At 42.9% G+C, this 12,500-nt stretch overlaps 1 protein-coding gene across 1 annotated transcript in view; it reads right to left on the bottom strand.

Annotated features, from left to right (window-relative positions):
• The window catches only part of csmd1a (CUB and Sushi multiple domains 1a), a gene marked incomplete at both ends in the record, with an annotated part of 36,962 nt that overhangs the window by 17,232 nt on the left and 7,230 nt on the right, over positions 1–12,500 (bottom strand). The window contains 3 exons of the mRNA XM_084475890.1: positions 1,662–1,743; positions 9,656–9,733; positions 10,621–10,733. Of these exons, the coding sequence (XP_084332016.1) occupies positions 1,662–1,743; positions 9,656–9,733; positions 10,621–10,733 (273 nt within the window). The remainder of the gene's footprint in view (positions 1–1,661; positions 1,744–9,655; positions 9,734–10,620; positions 10,734–12,500) is intronic.

Below are 12,500 nucleotides of genomic sequence, written 5' to 3'. Positions count from 1 at the left end.
GCGCTTGCATACTTGTGTTGTTTTTTTATGGAGAGGATCAACCAGAGAAAATAAAAATAATATTTTTATTATAATCATAAAATAATAATTCATAATAAAATATTTATAACAACGGTTGGTATTAAATGTTCTGTTTTTATCCCTCTCTTTTGGATTCCCAGTGGAGCATCGCAAGTGTCATAAGGGGTGAATTAATTACCGCGTGTAATTATTACACATCTCTGTACATGGTTTTCCCCCAGCCATGCTCCTCTTTAATCCTTTTCATCACACGCTCCTCCTTTTCCAGATCATTCCATCCCCTCTGTACAGTCGTTTCAATCCAAATTTCCCCATTTCTTTCTCCAAGACACCCCTGCTGTCAAACAAATAGAAGCAGCATCCAGAAATGCGAGCCGAATGTCGCAGGATCTCTCGTCTACGAGGTTTTTATGTACAAACCCCACTGACACGCACAGCGGTCCGCAACCTGCCAAAACATTTTCTATGCGTTGCTCCGTGTTGTTTCCTTGGTGTGTGTGTGTGTGTGTGTGTGAGTCTCAAAGGCTCCACCCTGTTGTCAAGTGCCGCAGTTTGGCCCCGGCAACAGCCCAACACTTGCTAGGAAAGCTGTCATGGGCCGTCAGGTGGAATACTTTCACTAACATGTCGAGTGGCCAAAATTGCTCCACCCCTAGAACACTATCATTTTTTCTATTATAAAAGGTTATTTGAAATGACTTATTAACCGGCCCGAGCGGTCTCTGCAGTCACTTCCCTGCCCTTCCCAAAGTGGGTCTCAACATGGTGTCCCGCTGTTCTGTGTTCTGTGTCATGTCGCTTAATGGTGATTGGATGAGACGCTCTCGCGTGCACACACTCAAGCACATGCAAGGTAATGACCTTGATCTAATGGACTTACTGCTGATGTGTGGCAATGCTTACTAATGGTGTGAAGTTAATAATGGGGAAGATGGAGACATTATCACACTATATATATATATATATATATATATATATATATATATTTTCTATACTTTCAAATATATACATACATGTACATGTATATATTTATATATTTACATGTATATATATTTAATATAGGCAAAAGGAGAATGAAGCTTAATTTTAGCACACATACATGTGTATAGGATTCAGTATATATGAAAAATAGCATACTGGTTTGGTGGTTCCAAAGCACCAAATTGCTTTGGTGCTTTGGGACCACCTTTTCGGGATTAATGTATCGGATGCACTTATTTCTATGAGAATATATGAGAGGCAAAAGTTAATTCATCAATCACACATTGCATTACTATGCGTGTGATCTCCAAATTCAGACAGGGATCTGGACAATATCCCTGACTCATTTCCCACTTTGATGTCCCGTAATGAAACTGCGCCATCTGCACATCACAGCCCCACAACTAAAACTGGACCCCAGTGCAATAAACAGTGTTTCCAATGAGGACCATAGCTTCTGACGAGGTAAAGCGAGGAAAGACTGAAACCAAAGAACAGAACAACCAAAGACAAACAGAGAAATTCACACATGACTTAACTCTGACTTCTGGGCAAAAAGGAAGAGTCTTTAAATATAGGAATATAGCTCTTAACAAGGACGCGGAAAGATAGAAAAAATAAAGAACGAAAGAATGAAGAAAAAAGAAGGACCAACTCACTGGAAGTTGGAGCCCATCCTCTTCCCGTACTCCGGGAGTCCAGGATCTGGACAGATGTCGCCCGCGAGACCACTCTGACTCACTGGGAGGAGGAAGGAGAGGCAAACACAGTAATCAGTTGGTTCCTATTGTGTTGGAGGAGAAAACAAAAGCAGCTCCCCATCGCTTGCAGACATCCCAAAGCAGAGACACATTGCATAATTATGGGGAACATGGGGGAGATTAATTCCATTATATTGACCAACAAAATGTCACATCATCTACCGCATCTTGTTGATAGAAAAATTGCAAAAATAACCAGTGCCCATAATTACAAAGATGTATTGTTTTTTTCTCCATAATAGTATAATTAGGGTATGAAAGAAAATACCTTTTTTCTATTTAGGAATATTAATTAACTAGATGAACGTGTATATATTTTCAAAAAGCTCACTGTACATCCCGCTTTTATCATGTCGACCGAGCAGGTGCACAAACACGATACAACAGAGCACCGGATTGCAAACGTTTCTCAGCGATCACTGTCAAAGCAATCGCGATCCCTACCACTCCCCTCACTCAGGGGGAAAATCCAACGATTCACAATCCCAACACGTGTCTCATTTACCTCAACACATTTTCCATCTAGCATCTGGAACTCCAAATGCAGGACTTAATCCCTGGATCATCATCCCAGTTGCTTCCCCCCCCCCCCCCCCCCCCCTCACCCCCAACATGTGTCCCCTTTACTGGGAACTCCAACGACAGATAAATCCAGTGTCGTCCAATCTCCATTCACACTGAATGGGCTGCAGGGGTGAAAGCTGCCTCTCAGCAGCGCCTGCTACCCGACACAGTGTAGGGGTGGCAGCTCTCCCCGCGTTCTTTATCACACCCTCCGCTGTCGCTCGCGCCTCGGGAGAGAGAGACACCGCCGCACGCCAGCGTACCGGCGCTGCGAGGCGGTGACTACGACTGCCACCCAGGTGTCGCCTAGGTACTTATCAGTACCGTATTCAATCCCCCCCCCCCCCCCGCTCTCCCCACCGACCCGGGGGTAGTGGGGAACCAGGGAGGGATCCCACCTATTTCCTTATGTACCACCTCAGGGCCAAAGCACTCGCACAGAACCAGCAGTCGCATAATCGTCCCGTGGTAAGTGCATGGGGGTGGGTGGGGGAAAGGGATTACATGGACAGGGAGAGGGGGGAAGGCAGAGCCCCCACCCCCCAACCCCCCCCCATTCCTTCGCTTATGAATAGATGGGATGGGGGGGGGGGGGGGGGGGGGGGGTGGAGCACACACGGTACGTGTATGCAGGCCCTCATCTCTCAGTGAATTAATTGGAAAGATTTCGAGGGAGGGGGAGAGAGGGGGGAGGGGGGCTGAAAGCTCAATAACCTGACCGTGAAACAGAGCGGTAATTATTTTCGGGGGAGAAAAATGTGTTAGAGTACATGACTACCTTCTCCGCCAGGACCAGGACCGAGAGGTGGTTGCAAATTGAGCCATGATCGCGGGGAGTACTCCCCGTCGTGCGGCCGGGGTGGAAAACAAGATTTGTGTTTTTCTACCCTGCTGCACTGCAGGGTCGAACCTGTATGTGACTGAAGTGTTGTTTTATTAAGCTCATAATGTGACATAAGCATCAGGTACAACAGTAGTTTACACTGCACCAAGAGCTGTCCACTTTTAGTGGAGTTTAAGATGAAAGTCGTGTTAATCTTAAGTAAGAGGATTATCGTTGTGTTCCTGATTTAAAAAGAAAACACACCGATATGCTAAGGCCATAGCGCTTAAATGTCGAGAAAGACGATAGAACAATGAACTGCTGTCTGGTGGTTTGTTGACGAACAAGAGATGAACAAATAACAATTGTTATACTGCTAATTCTGCATTATGACTAGCTTACTCGCATTGCAACTTACAACTCATTCCGAGCGGACTCCTGCTGTTTCATCCCCAAGAAAACTTAGTGAATTGAGTGGTTTTGTTCGAGATTCTCCGAAGACGGAGACAACTGGGGCTCTGGAACAATGAGTATCACCCCCGCCCACATCGTGCCCTGAAGGCCACTGTCTTTGGGACTTCTTACGTGGAGAATTCCTCGTTCCGAAGGGTCTTTGTCCAGAATGCTGTTACTACGCTAACTGCTAGTTAGTTCAGTTGTGCTCCCAGCGTGTGCCTCCGCAGCGTGAGTCATTTGTGTTTACAATGCACTGTGGGGGGGCGGGAGGGGGGGGGGGGGGTGCTGGTGTATTCATCTGGAAGAGGGAGTTCACCATGAGTTTACTGGTTGGGTTTCGTTCTGCTGGTTGCACAAGATGCCGCTGTCTCCCTCCAGTGTGGACGTCTGATCCTGCTAGGCCCCAGCCCTGGACCTCCTTAAGGAAACCTTCTGACTCACAGTGCACCCTGGTCTCCAGCTAGGCCTTCCTTGCTGGAGCCCGCTAACCTTGAAAGTTTTTCATAATTTCCCTCGATACACAGCAGTTGAATGAGTTTGTTAATATATACAGTTTTTTTCCAACGGTGTACTTGGCCTTGTCGTCTTCCTAAGCACCTTTTTAACCCAGACGGAGTAAGTGGGCATTCAGAGATCAGTCAGGGTGTGTAGGACTAGCTTCCCTTACGCCTGATCCATCGCTCCAGAATCTACACAATTATTTGGATGGATACCATATATGATTGATGTCATCCTAGTATATCCTGGTAAGCTTGGGCTTATATGGGAGATAGGTAGCTTACATGCTCCTTCAAACTAGAACAAATTACATGAGTAAAACAGAAATGCAAGAAAAAGTATGAAAAGTCAAAGGTGCGCTACCACTGTATTCAGAGTTATTTGATTAAATGACATTAGTCAACGTGTTGAATGAAGTTCCCACCAGTAAGAAAGTAGCATTAAAGTTGTGAAATAATGAAATTCATACCATTCCCCAGCTTAGCAGCTAAGCCGTGTATGTCGCTTTTGCTGCAAAACTCTGCAAGCAAATACCTTAATTCTGTCGTTAGAAAAGGAGTCAGTGTCATTAGGTGATTTATTCCTTGATTCATATTTTGTTGGTCTAGTTTGTATAAAGTTTTTTTAAACCTAAAATATCTCCCAGCTTTGGATCAGTGCAGACCAATTCCATGGCTTTATTTCAATATTCATAACTGATGAAATGTTAAGGTTAAACCTACCACTGTTATTCTCTCTGACTCTCTGTCTCTCTCTTTCACTCTCTCTCTCCCCCTCCCCCTCTCGCTAAAGTTGGTTTTATTGGCACTAAATACAAAGGTTGACATTGCTTTGGTAAATGCTGCCAATGGAAACATCATGAGACATTATAAAAAATGGCTGCCAAGTAGCATGGCATAGGCTACCGTAAAAAAATGAGAATTCTCTTGATTTAATCAGATATTTGCACATAAAAGGACTTGCGGTCTAAACACGTTCATTTCCATATCATCAAAGTGTACGCGGCAAACCTTTAATCTCAGAAAATGCCACTCTTCAGGAATCAAAACATGACTAGGTTAGCCATTGATGTGTCTATCTAAGAAAATTACCATCTTTAATTAACTTTACCCCAAGTCAACGCCTTGTCTTGTTGTTGCCCGGTGCCATGCTCAAACAAAGTTCAGTATGTGAGCAATATTAATAGAAAATTATATTTGTATTCAGTGTGTATGTTGCCTGTGGAAAATGTGCATTGATTGAGAAGGATTTTTTGAAACATCGATTGGTGATGAACATAGGTACACGGCAGATAACAGCTGGTAAACATCACCATGTGTACCATACATTAGCCATGTATATAGGTACAAGCTGTAAATACCTGAGAGTAATAAGACACAGGGCTAGCCAAGACAGTATCTTGGCTGAGAAATCCACACTTTTGGGAGCCCGACCGATAAATTCTCTAAGTGACAATGTAATGTGCTGTCCATGGTACCAGAAGTAGACCCATGGTGACGCCCATAAAGAGCCCTCAATCTTGGCTGATCTGTGGCCATTTTGAACACATTCCTAGTAAACAAGGACAGCGCCTGTTGTACCACTGTATATTAACCACTTTATACAGTAACACCATTTATAAGGTATAAGAGGGACATGATCACGGTTAAACACTACCATAGTTAAAGACTGGCAGGAATACTTGTGTGCAGTGGAACAAGGGAAAAGCTGCAATCTTCTTTTCGCTTTAAAGAAGAGAGGGGGAAAGCAAAGACAAATGAACAAAACAAGTATTTTTTGGTGGGGTAATGTGATGCAGAATACTTTTTAAAGTGTAGCTGTTATTAATGGCTGACTGGTGAACCATTACAGAAGAAAGGTCAGAGAGAGGGAGGTAATGACAAGGGGAGGCAGTGAGAGAACACAAGGGACTGTGTGTGTGTGTGTGTGTGTGCGTGCGTGCGTGCTTGTGTGTGTGTATGTGTGTGTGAATGCCTGTGAGTCTATGTTTCTATGCCTGTGTTTGAACACATGTGTATATGCGTGTGTGTGTGTGTGTGTGTGTGTGTGTGTGTGTGTGGGTGTGTCTATGTTTGTATGCTGGCGTGTGCATACGTGTATGTGCGTGTTTGTGTGTGTGTTTGCCATTGCCATTGTCTTTGTGTGAGTGTGTGTGTGTGTGTGTGTGTGTGTGTGTGTGTGTGTGCCTATGCGTATGTGTGAGTATATGTGTGTGTGTGTGTGTGTGTGTGTGCCTATGCGTATGTGTGAGTATATGTGTGTGTGTGTGTGTGTGTGTGTGTGCCTATGCGTATGTGTGAGTATATGTGTGTGTGTGTGTGTGTGTGTGTGTGTGTGTGTGTGTGCGTGCGTGTGTATCCCAGGTGAGGGCCCTCGAGGAGCTCCCTGGGAGGACGGCTGATGAAAAGCGGGTGTGTGAAGAGCGGTTTGTTGATATGCACTCACCCTCTCTCAGCTTACCCTCTTAGCACATCGTCTTACTGCTCCCCCCCCCGCATCCCTCTCACACGCACAGGTCAACAGAGCCGAGAGCTAAGGTCTAGCCATCGCTTCCTTTGTTTCTCACTGTACGCCTTTATCCGTCCGTCTGTACGTCTGCCTGTCTGTCTTTCACACAGATTAACCGTAAAGATTTTACGATGGAGTAGGCATTGAGCTGCAATCATCCTCAAGGATATTATGATGCATAAGACCCTTCAGTGGATAGTTGAAGCATTTTTTTTTAGTTTATTTTTTTCTTATTGTGTCTATCTGTCCAGTGGACTGTGTGAGAATATAGGCTGGGGACTGTTACAGACAATCAGTTACATTATGATTCATAAGCATTCTGTTCTCCAGACAGGTGAAACTCATTATCATCAGTCTCTGGCTCTCTATAACGATTACAGATAGCATAAAGATTACACCTTCTCCACATTACACATAATGCCGCCCCGGGGAGTCTTACACTCAAGCCAAGTGTTGTTCAAAGATTTGTCCATGGATTGGGAATGTGCGTTTGATAAGTTTTAATGAAGCGGGGTGCTGGGTGGGAGTTTGGGTTTTCCGCCATTGGTCCCGAGATGAGAGTCGAAAATGTACTCGCTTCCAGTCCCTGAGAAACAAGAGCACCAGTATGTTTTTAATGAGTCGTTGGTCCCAGGATGAGACGCTAAACTCATCATTTAAGATGAGAGTCGAAACAGCTCAAGGTGTGTCTCGCCTCGGCCTCCAAAAGTCTTCATCATCCTTCACTTCCTCAGAGTATTGTAGAATTTGCCTTGGCTTGTGATTATCATTTCTATCACCGGGAGAAATAAATGGAACCCCCCCCCCCCCCCCCCCCCACCCCTGCCCAAAAAAGGTATCACCATATATTTTCAATATTGAAAGTATGTGCCACCCATGGGATGAAAGTACTGGAAACCAGTCTGGAGGTAATTAATAGTAATAGAATTTGGAGCGATAAAAATTACACAGAAGCATCGGGCATCAGGGAAGCTAGCACTACACTACTTTACTTTTTGCATACTTTACAAAGCGGCGCTGAACCGAGGAGAGGCTGAAATGTAAACGACATCTCTTATACACAAACAAAGTTATCAGGGAGATATTTAAATTAATTGATTGAGTTGTAGAGCAATTACACATGCTGACAACGTTTTGCATGGCAATGGCAGTAAGTATATATGCTTTATATGCATATATGCTTTATATGTATATATGCTTTTGGAACATGTTCTTGGGCAATGATGGGAGACTAAGGAATGCAAGGTCTTCCTCCGAGATGGACCTTTGTATATCTTGTGATTGTTTTATTTGGAACGTCAATATGAAATAAGATGAACATATAATTGAGTCTGGAACTTCCAATTAAATTCAAATGAACACATAACTAGGTGAGAAAATGATTCCAGATCCAGGTTGTGAGTCATTAAATACTATACTCAGAATAAAACATAGGCAAAGAAAATGTATGAAAAACAACTTGATTAACTTGATTATGCAGATTGCCTTTAGACGTCCTAAAGCAACAGTTTTTTTCACCGGGTTTCTAAACAGATTCAGGTCAAACAGGAGTTAACCAAAACACACCTGTCAAAATACTGACTATCCAAGAACTCCTTCTACGACAAGGAGACGAGGAAGTTATTTTCTACACTGCAGTGCAATAACCGAATAAAAAAGAGCAATGATATTCTGTTCAAAACACTGGCTGAAATCATATAGTTGAATGGAAACTTAGCATTTCTAATTCAAGAGTTAGAAAAACGACTTTCTTTATGCATTAAGATTTGAGCATGGATGGCACACTGGTGTATTTCTCATTTAGAATGTGAAAGAAATAGATTTTGTCAGACGTTATTCTGCTATTTAGCAGGTTGGTTTACTACAGACTTTTTATCAGGAAATAAAAATCCTAGATTGACAGCATGCATAGCATGTTTTGTTGTTATGAACTAAATTAAAATTCTGGAATTCTGACCCCTGACCTCATCCCAGGAAACTCTTCCCAGTTAACAGAATCAGTCTGATGGCAGGGGGATACAGTTGAAATAAGAGCTAATAAGATAAGATACGATAATCCTTTATTATTAATCATTCCCTTGTTGAATAAAGTGAGCCAAAACAGTAAGCTATTAGCTAGATATTGAGTCTGATGTTGTTAATGTATAATGAGGGAGGACAGGCAAGCCTCTATGCCTTCTTACGAGGCGGGGTCCGGTTCAATAAAATCAGGATCGGACCCACTTGGCTAGTTAGTACTGACGATGATACCATTATATTTGACCCTGAAAACCACGGTAGGAAGATTTAGATAAGTAGGTAATTTATATCCCCAAAGTCTCATCTGACATAGGGGTTTTCCTCTCTATCCCGTCAACACAATTATGAGTCAGTTGTTTATGTTGTATCAACGGCGGCAAGTGACACACCAAAAATACAGATGATAAATTATAATTACGGTCACTCTCAAACTCACGGAACGTGAACTGCAGAATTTCAGTCGGCTGCAATTTGAAAAGCGCATCGCAGCAGTGTTGTGACAGTGTGCACGCTCTGTGGGCAAGAGGGTTACATATGTGTCTAAGCGGACATGCCTTTTGGCGTGTAGAAATGGCATGTTTGGTGTGAAAGGAAAGGGCCCGTGGCAGTCACTGCAAAGAACAGAGGAATATAAACCTAGAGAGTCTAGTCTTCCTGGCAGGCCGAGTAACCCCAATGAAAAATACATGAAATCACTGCTGCCACATTAAAGATAAATGTGGATGTGTGTGTGTGTGTGTGTGTGTGTGTGTGTGTGTGTGTGTGTGTGTGTGTGTGTGTGTATGTGTGTGTGTGTGTGCTTTTTTTAAACCAATGCCCCTTAAATATCAAACATCTCTCTCTCACTCACTCACTCTTACTATTTGGACCCTCATCTCTACCCTCACACACACACACACACACACACACACACACACACACACACACACACACACACACACACACACACACACACACACACATACACTGACTGCTGCATTGTCCCTGCTGGCACTCCAAAAAACATATAAACAGCTCAACTTACGGACGGCATTTTTGTGACTGGAATCTTTACTGGGCATCATCTTTACTCCTCTGGATTTCAGCTCTATGGCTTTCTTCACTGCATGGAGAGGAAGAGAGGAATATTGTTATGAATCCATCCAGTCAGATGGGTACTTCAGTGTGGATGGATTAGGGGAAAACACAGCATGACACTTCTCTAGTGGCCCACAGAGGATAAAAATAAAAAAGGTTTTGACAAAACAACGTCCAATTAGACACAGTCGGAAATGTTTTGACCGTTTCCATGGAAACCAGGAGAGAATGCCCATGTTTTGGTTTTAATCTCTTGAACGTGGTAATTTAGTGAAAAAAAAAGATACTTTCCATATGTAATGTTCACCCCCATTATTAATTAATTAATAAACTGTAATGAATTAAAGCAAAATCATGTCAAAGTGTTCCAGTGCAATTAACCAACAACACAAACACATGTATGTGAAAATGCATATATAGAGCGAGCAGAGTGGAGTTGAACACCAGTCACAGGGACAAAAAGAAAGAGAAACAAGGGGAAACAGAGAGAAAGAGAAACGCGGATAGGACACTGAACCAATTAAATGTGTGCTGGCACATAGACACCAACTCAACTGAAATGCAAATTAAGTGGTGGAACTATCCAGATAGACGCCAGAAGAGCAGCAGCTTGAACATCTGAAGTCAAGTCAAATCGCTCCCCCCAAAAAATAAATTAAGCAATCTAGTTTCTAAATCCTCTTAGCGAGTGTTTGTCAGAGCCAGACACGCATACAGATAAATGTACTTATAGTGTGTTTTTTATTCTCAAAAGCGGCAGATCCACAATAACACATTGCAGCAGTGTGTGTGTGTGTGTGTGTGTGTGTGTGTGTGTGTGTGTGTGTGTGTGTGTGTGTGTGTGTGTGTGTGGTGTGTGTGTGTGTGTGTGTGTGCGTGTGAAATCGAAATAGACATAAATAATAAACACACCTTGATACTGGGCACTGAATCCTTTCCTCCGATGGTTGCTATCAGAGGTGAAATGAAGGCGGAGCCAGTTCTTATTGGATATCACTGGTGAGGGCAACGTTGTACCAGTAAGCCTGGAAAACAAACAGTGAAAAATACATTTTAGTGTAAGATAATTGTAATGAATAACGCATCGTGTTTTCTTACTGCTGATGAGAACAGAATACTTTAAAGGAGTAAAGTACTACAAAATCCATGTTCCAAAATTCAGGTTGGAAAGTTTAGAAGCGCCTGGACCAATGCAAGGAAAATGTATGGATATATCAACGTACTGGGTTTCGATCTCAGTTTTGGGTAAACAAAAACGTGTTGCATTTCTTCCCATAAAGCGGGTGATGTCCGATTGCAACCACATCTCCGTTGTGCTTTGTGTTTTCCAGGACAGATTAAAAAGCAGAAGACAGTGGGACAGAGGGGGAATACAAAGCAAGGTAAAAGTAATAATATTGGGCATATTGGAGAAGGGAAGTGGGCGAGCGATACGGAGGCACAGAAAGTGCAAAAGGTCAGCCGAGTTCACCGTCTCAGAAGCACTTTCAAAAGTGTCTCCCTGCGCCCATTGAATTGGTCGCCTATGGTAAGTATTGCATCAGCTCAGATCCTCTCATTCCGGTACCCAAAAACAAGCGTGGCAAGTGTGCAAAAGAAATAGAAATGAAGGAAAAAAAGAAACTAAGGAGCAATTTGAGTGTTCAAAAACAATACAATATAAGGAAACTTATGCAATAATCTTTCTGGGAGCTATAGTGTTCTACCAGTTTCCTTAGAGCAGGTGAGCTCAGTCTAATAGCCCTTTCATTACATTATTCAATGTACAGGATTTCAACTGGTCCTCAACTAAAAGTCCTGAAATGAAGTAAATTGGACCTGAGGTGTCAACTAACACAATGAGTGCCATTAAAGAAATAGCCGCCGTTTCTACATAAAGCTTCAGTTTTGGCCGTTTTTTTCAGGAGAAAGAGATACCTGCAATGATCTTGTAACTGGAATTGTGACTGCATCTTTTTGGAAGAGACAATGAGGCAATATCAAAACTATTTAAACCAATCTAAAATCCATCCTTCTACAGGGTGAAATACTATTTACAAATTGAAAACAAGGGCAGTTTTCTGTCCATCCAGAAGTGGATAGACCCGCAAATCCACCCAAAGATTGCACCGCATGAAAATAGAAATAACCTCAAACGCTGCTTTCAGTTGCGACCGTCTACAGGCCTTTGTCCGCGTGTTCCAATGAAAAAAAAAAGACTCTACCATCAGAATGAGCAGCAAAAGAACAGCCATGGCTTTAATGAAAGGGTTGCTCAGAGATAGCTCCTTCCCTCCATTAAAGAACAATGACGCAGGCCAGCACTTTGCAAAGTTGAATCAAAAAAGCAAAACACACAACTTTTAGAGCGATGCTCTCTGCGAGTCGCAGACGGCGGGACAAAAGGTGGAGCGGTTTGTTTGTGAGACGGACGCCGTACACAGTATAATGACAGAAATCTTTGTGGAAGCGCCCAGCGTGGTGACATGAGTGTGATGTGATGTTATGTTTCACCATGACAAGATCATTGAGTCCACCATGAACCCCACCCCGCCCTTCTGTCCATCAACGACCTGTCCCGTCCTAAACCTCTACGTAACCCAACACACAACACAAAACAACACAAGGTAATACAATACAACACAACACAACACAAGACGACACAATACAACACACAACAAATTAAGCTGGACTTTAATTGGCAAATTAATTGGATTGCTCCTGATGTGATCGGGTGAATGTTGTGATCGTAATTGAATCAAGCCTCCTGATGATTTCCAGCTGATTGCTATTCAAAGGAAGCTCTTTCCAAT

Source organism: Micromesistius poutassou, assembly GCF_964030765.1.
Source record: "Micromesistius poutassou genome assembly, chromosome: 12".
Lineage (NCBI taxonomy): Eukaryota > Metazoa > Chordata > Actinopteri > Gadiformes > Gadidae > Micromesistius > Micromesistius poutassou.
The sequence above is the reverse complement of the archived record's forward strand: the minus strand, read 5'-3'. Positions and strand labels throughout refer to the sequence as shown.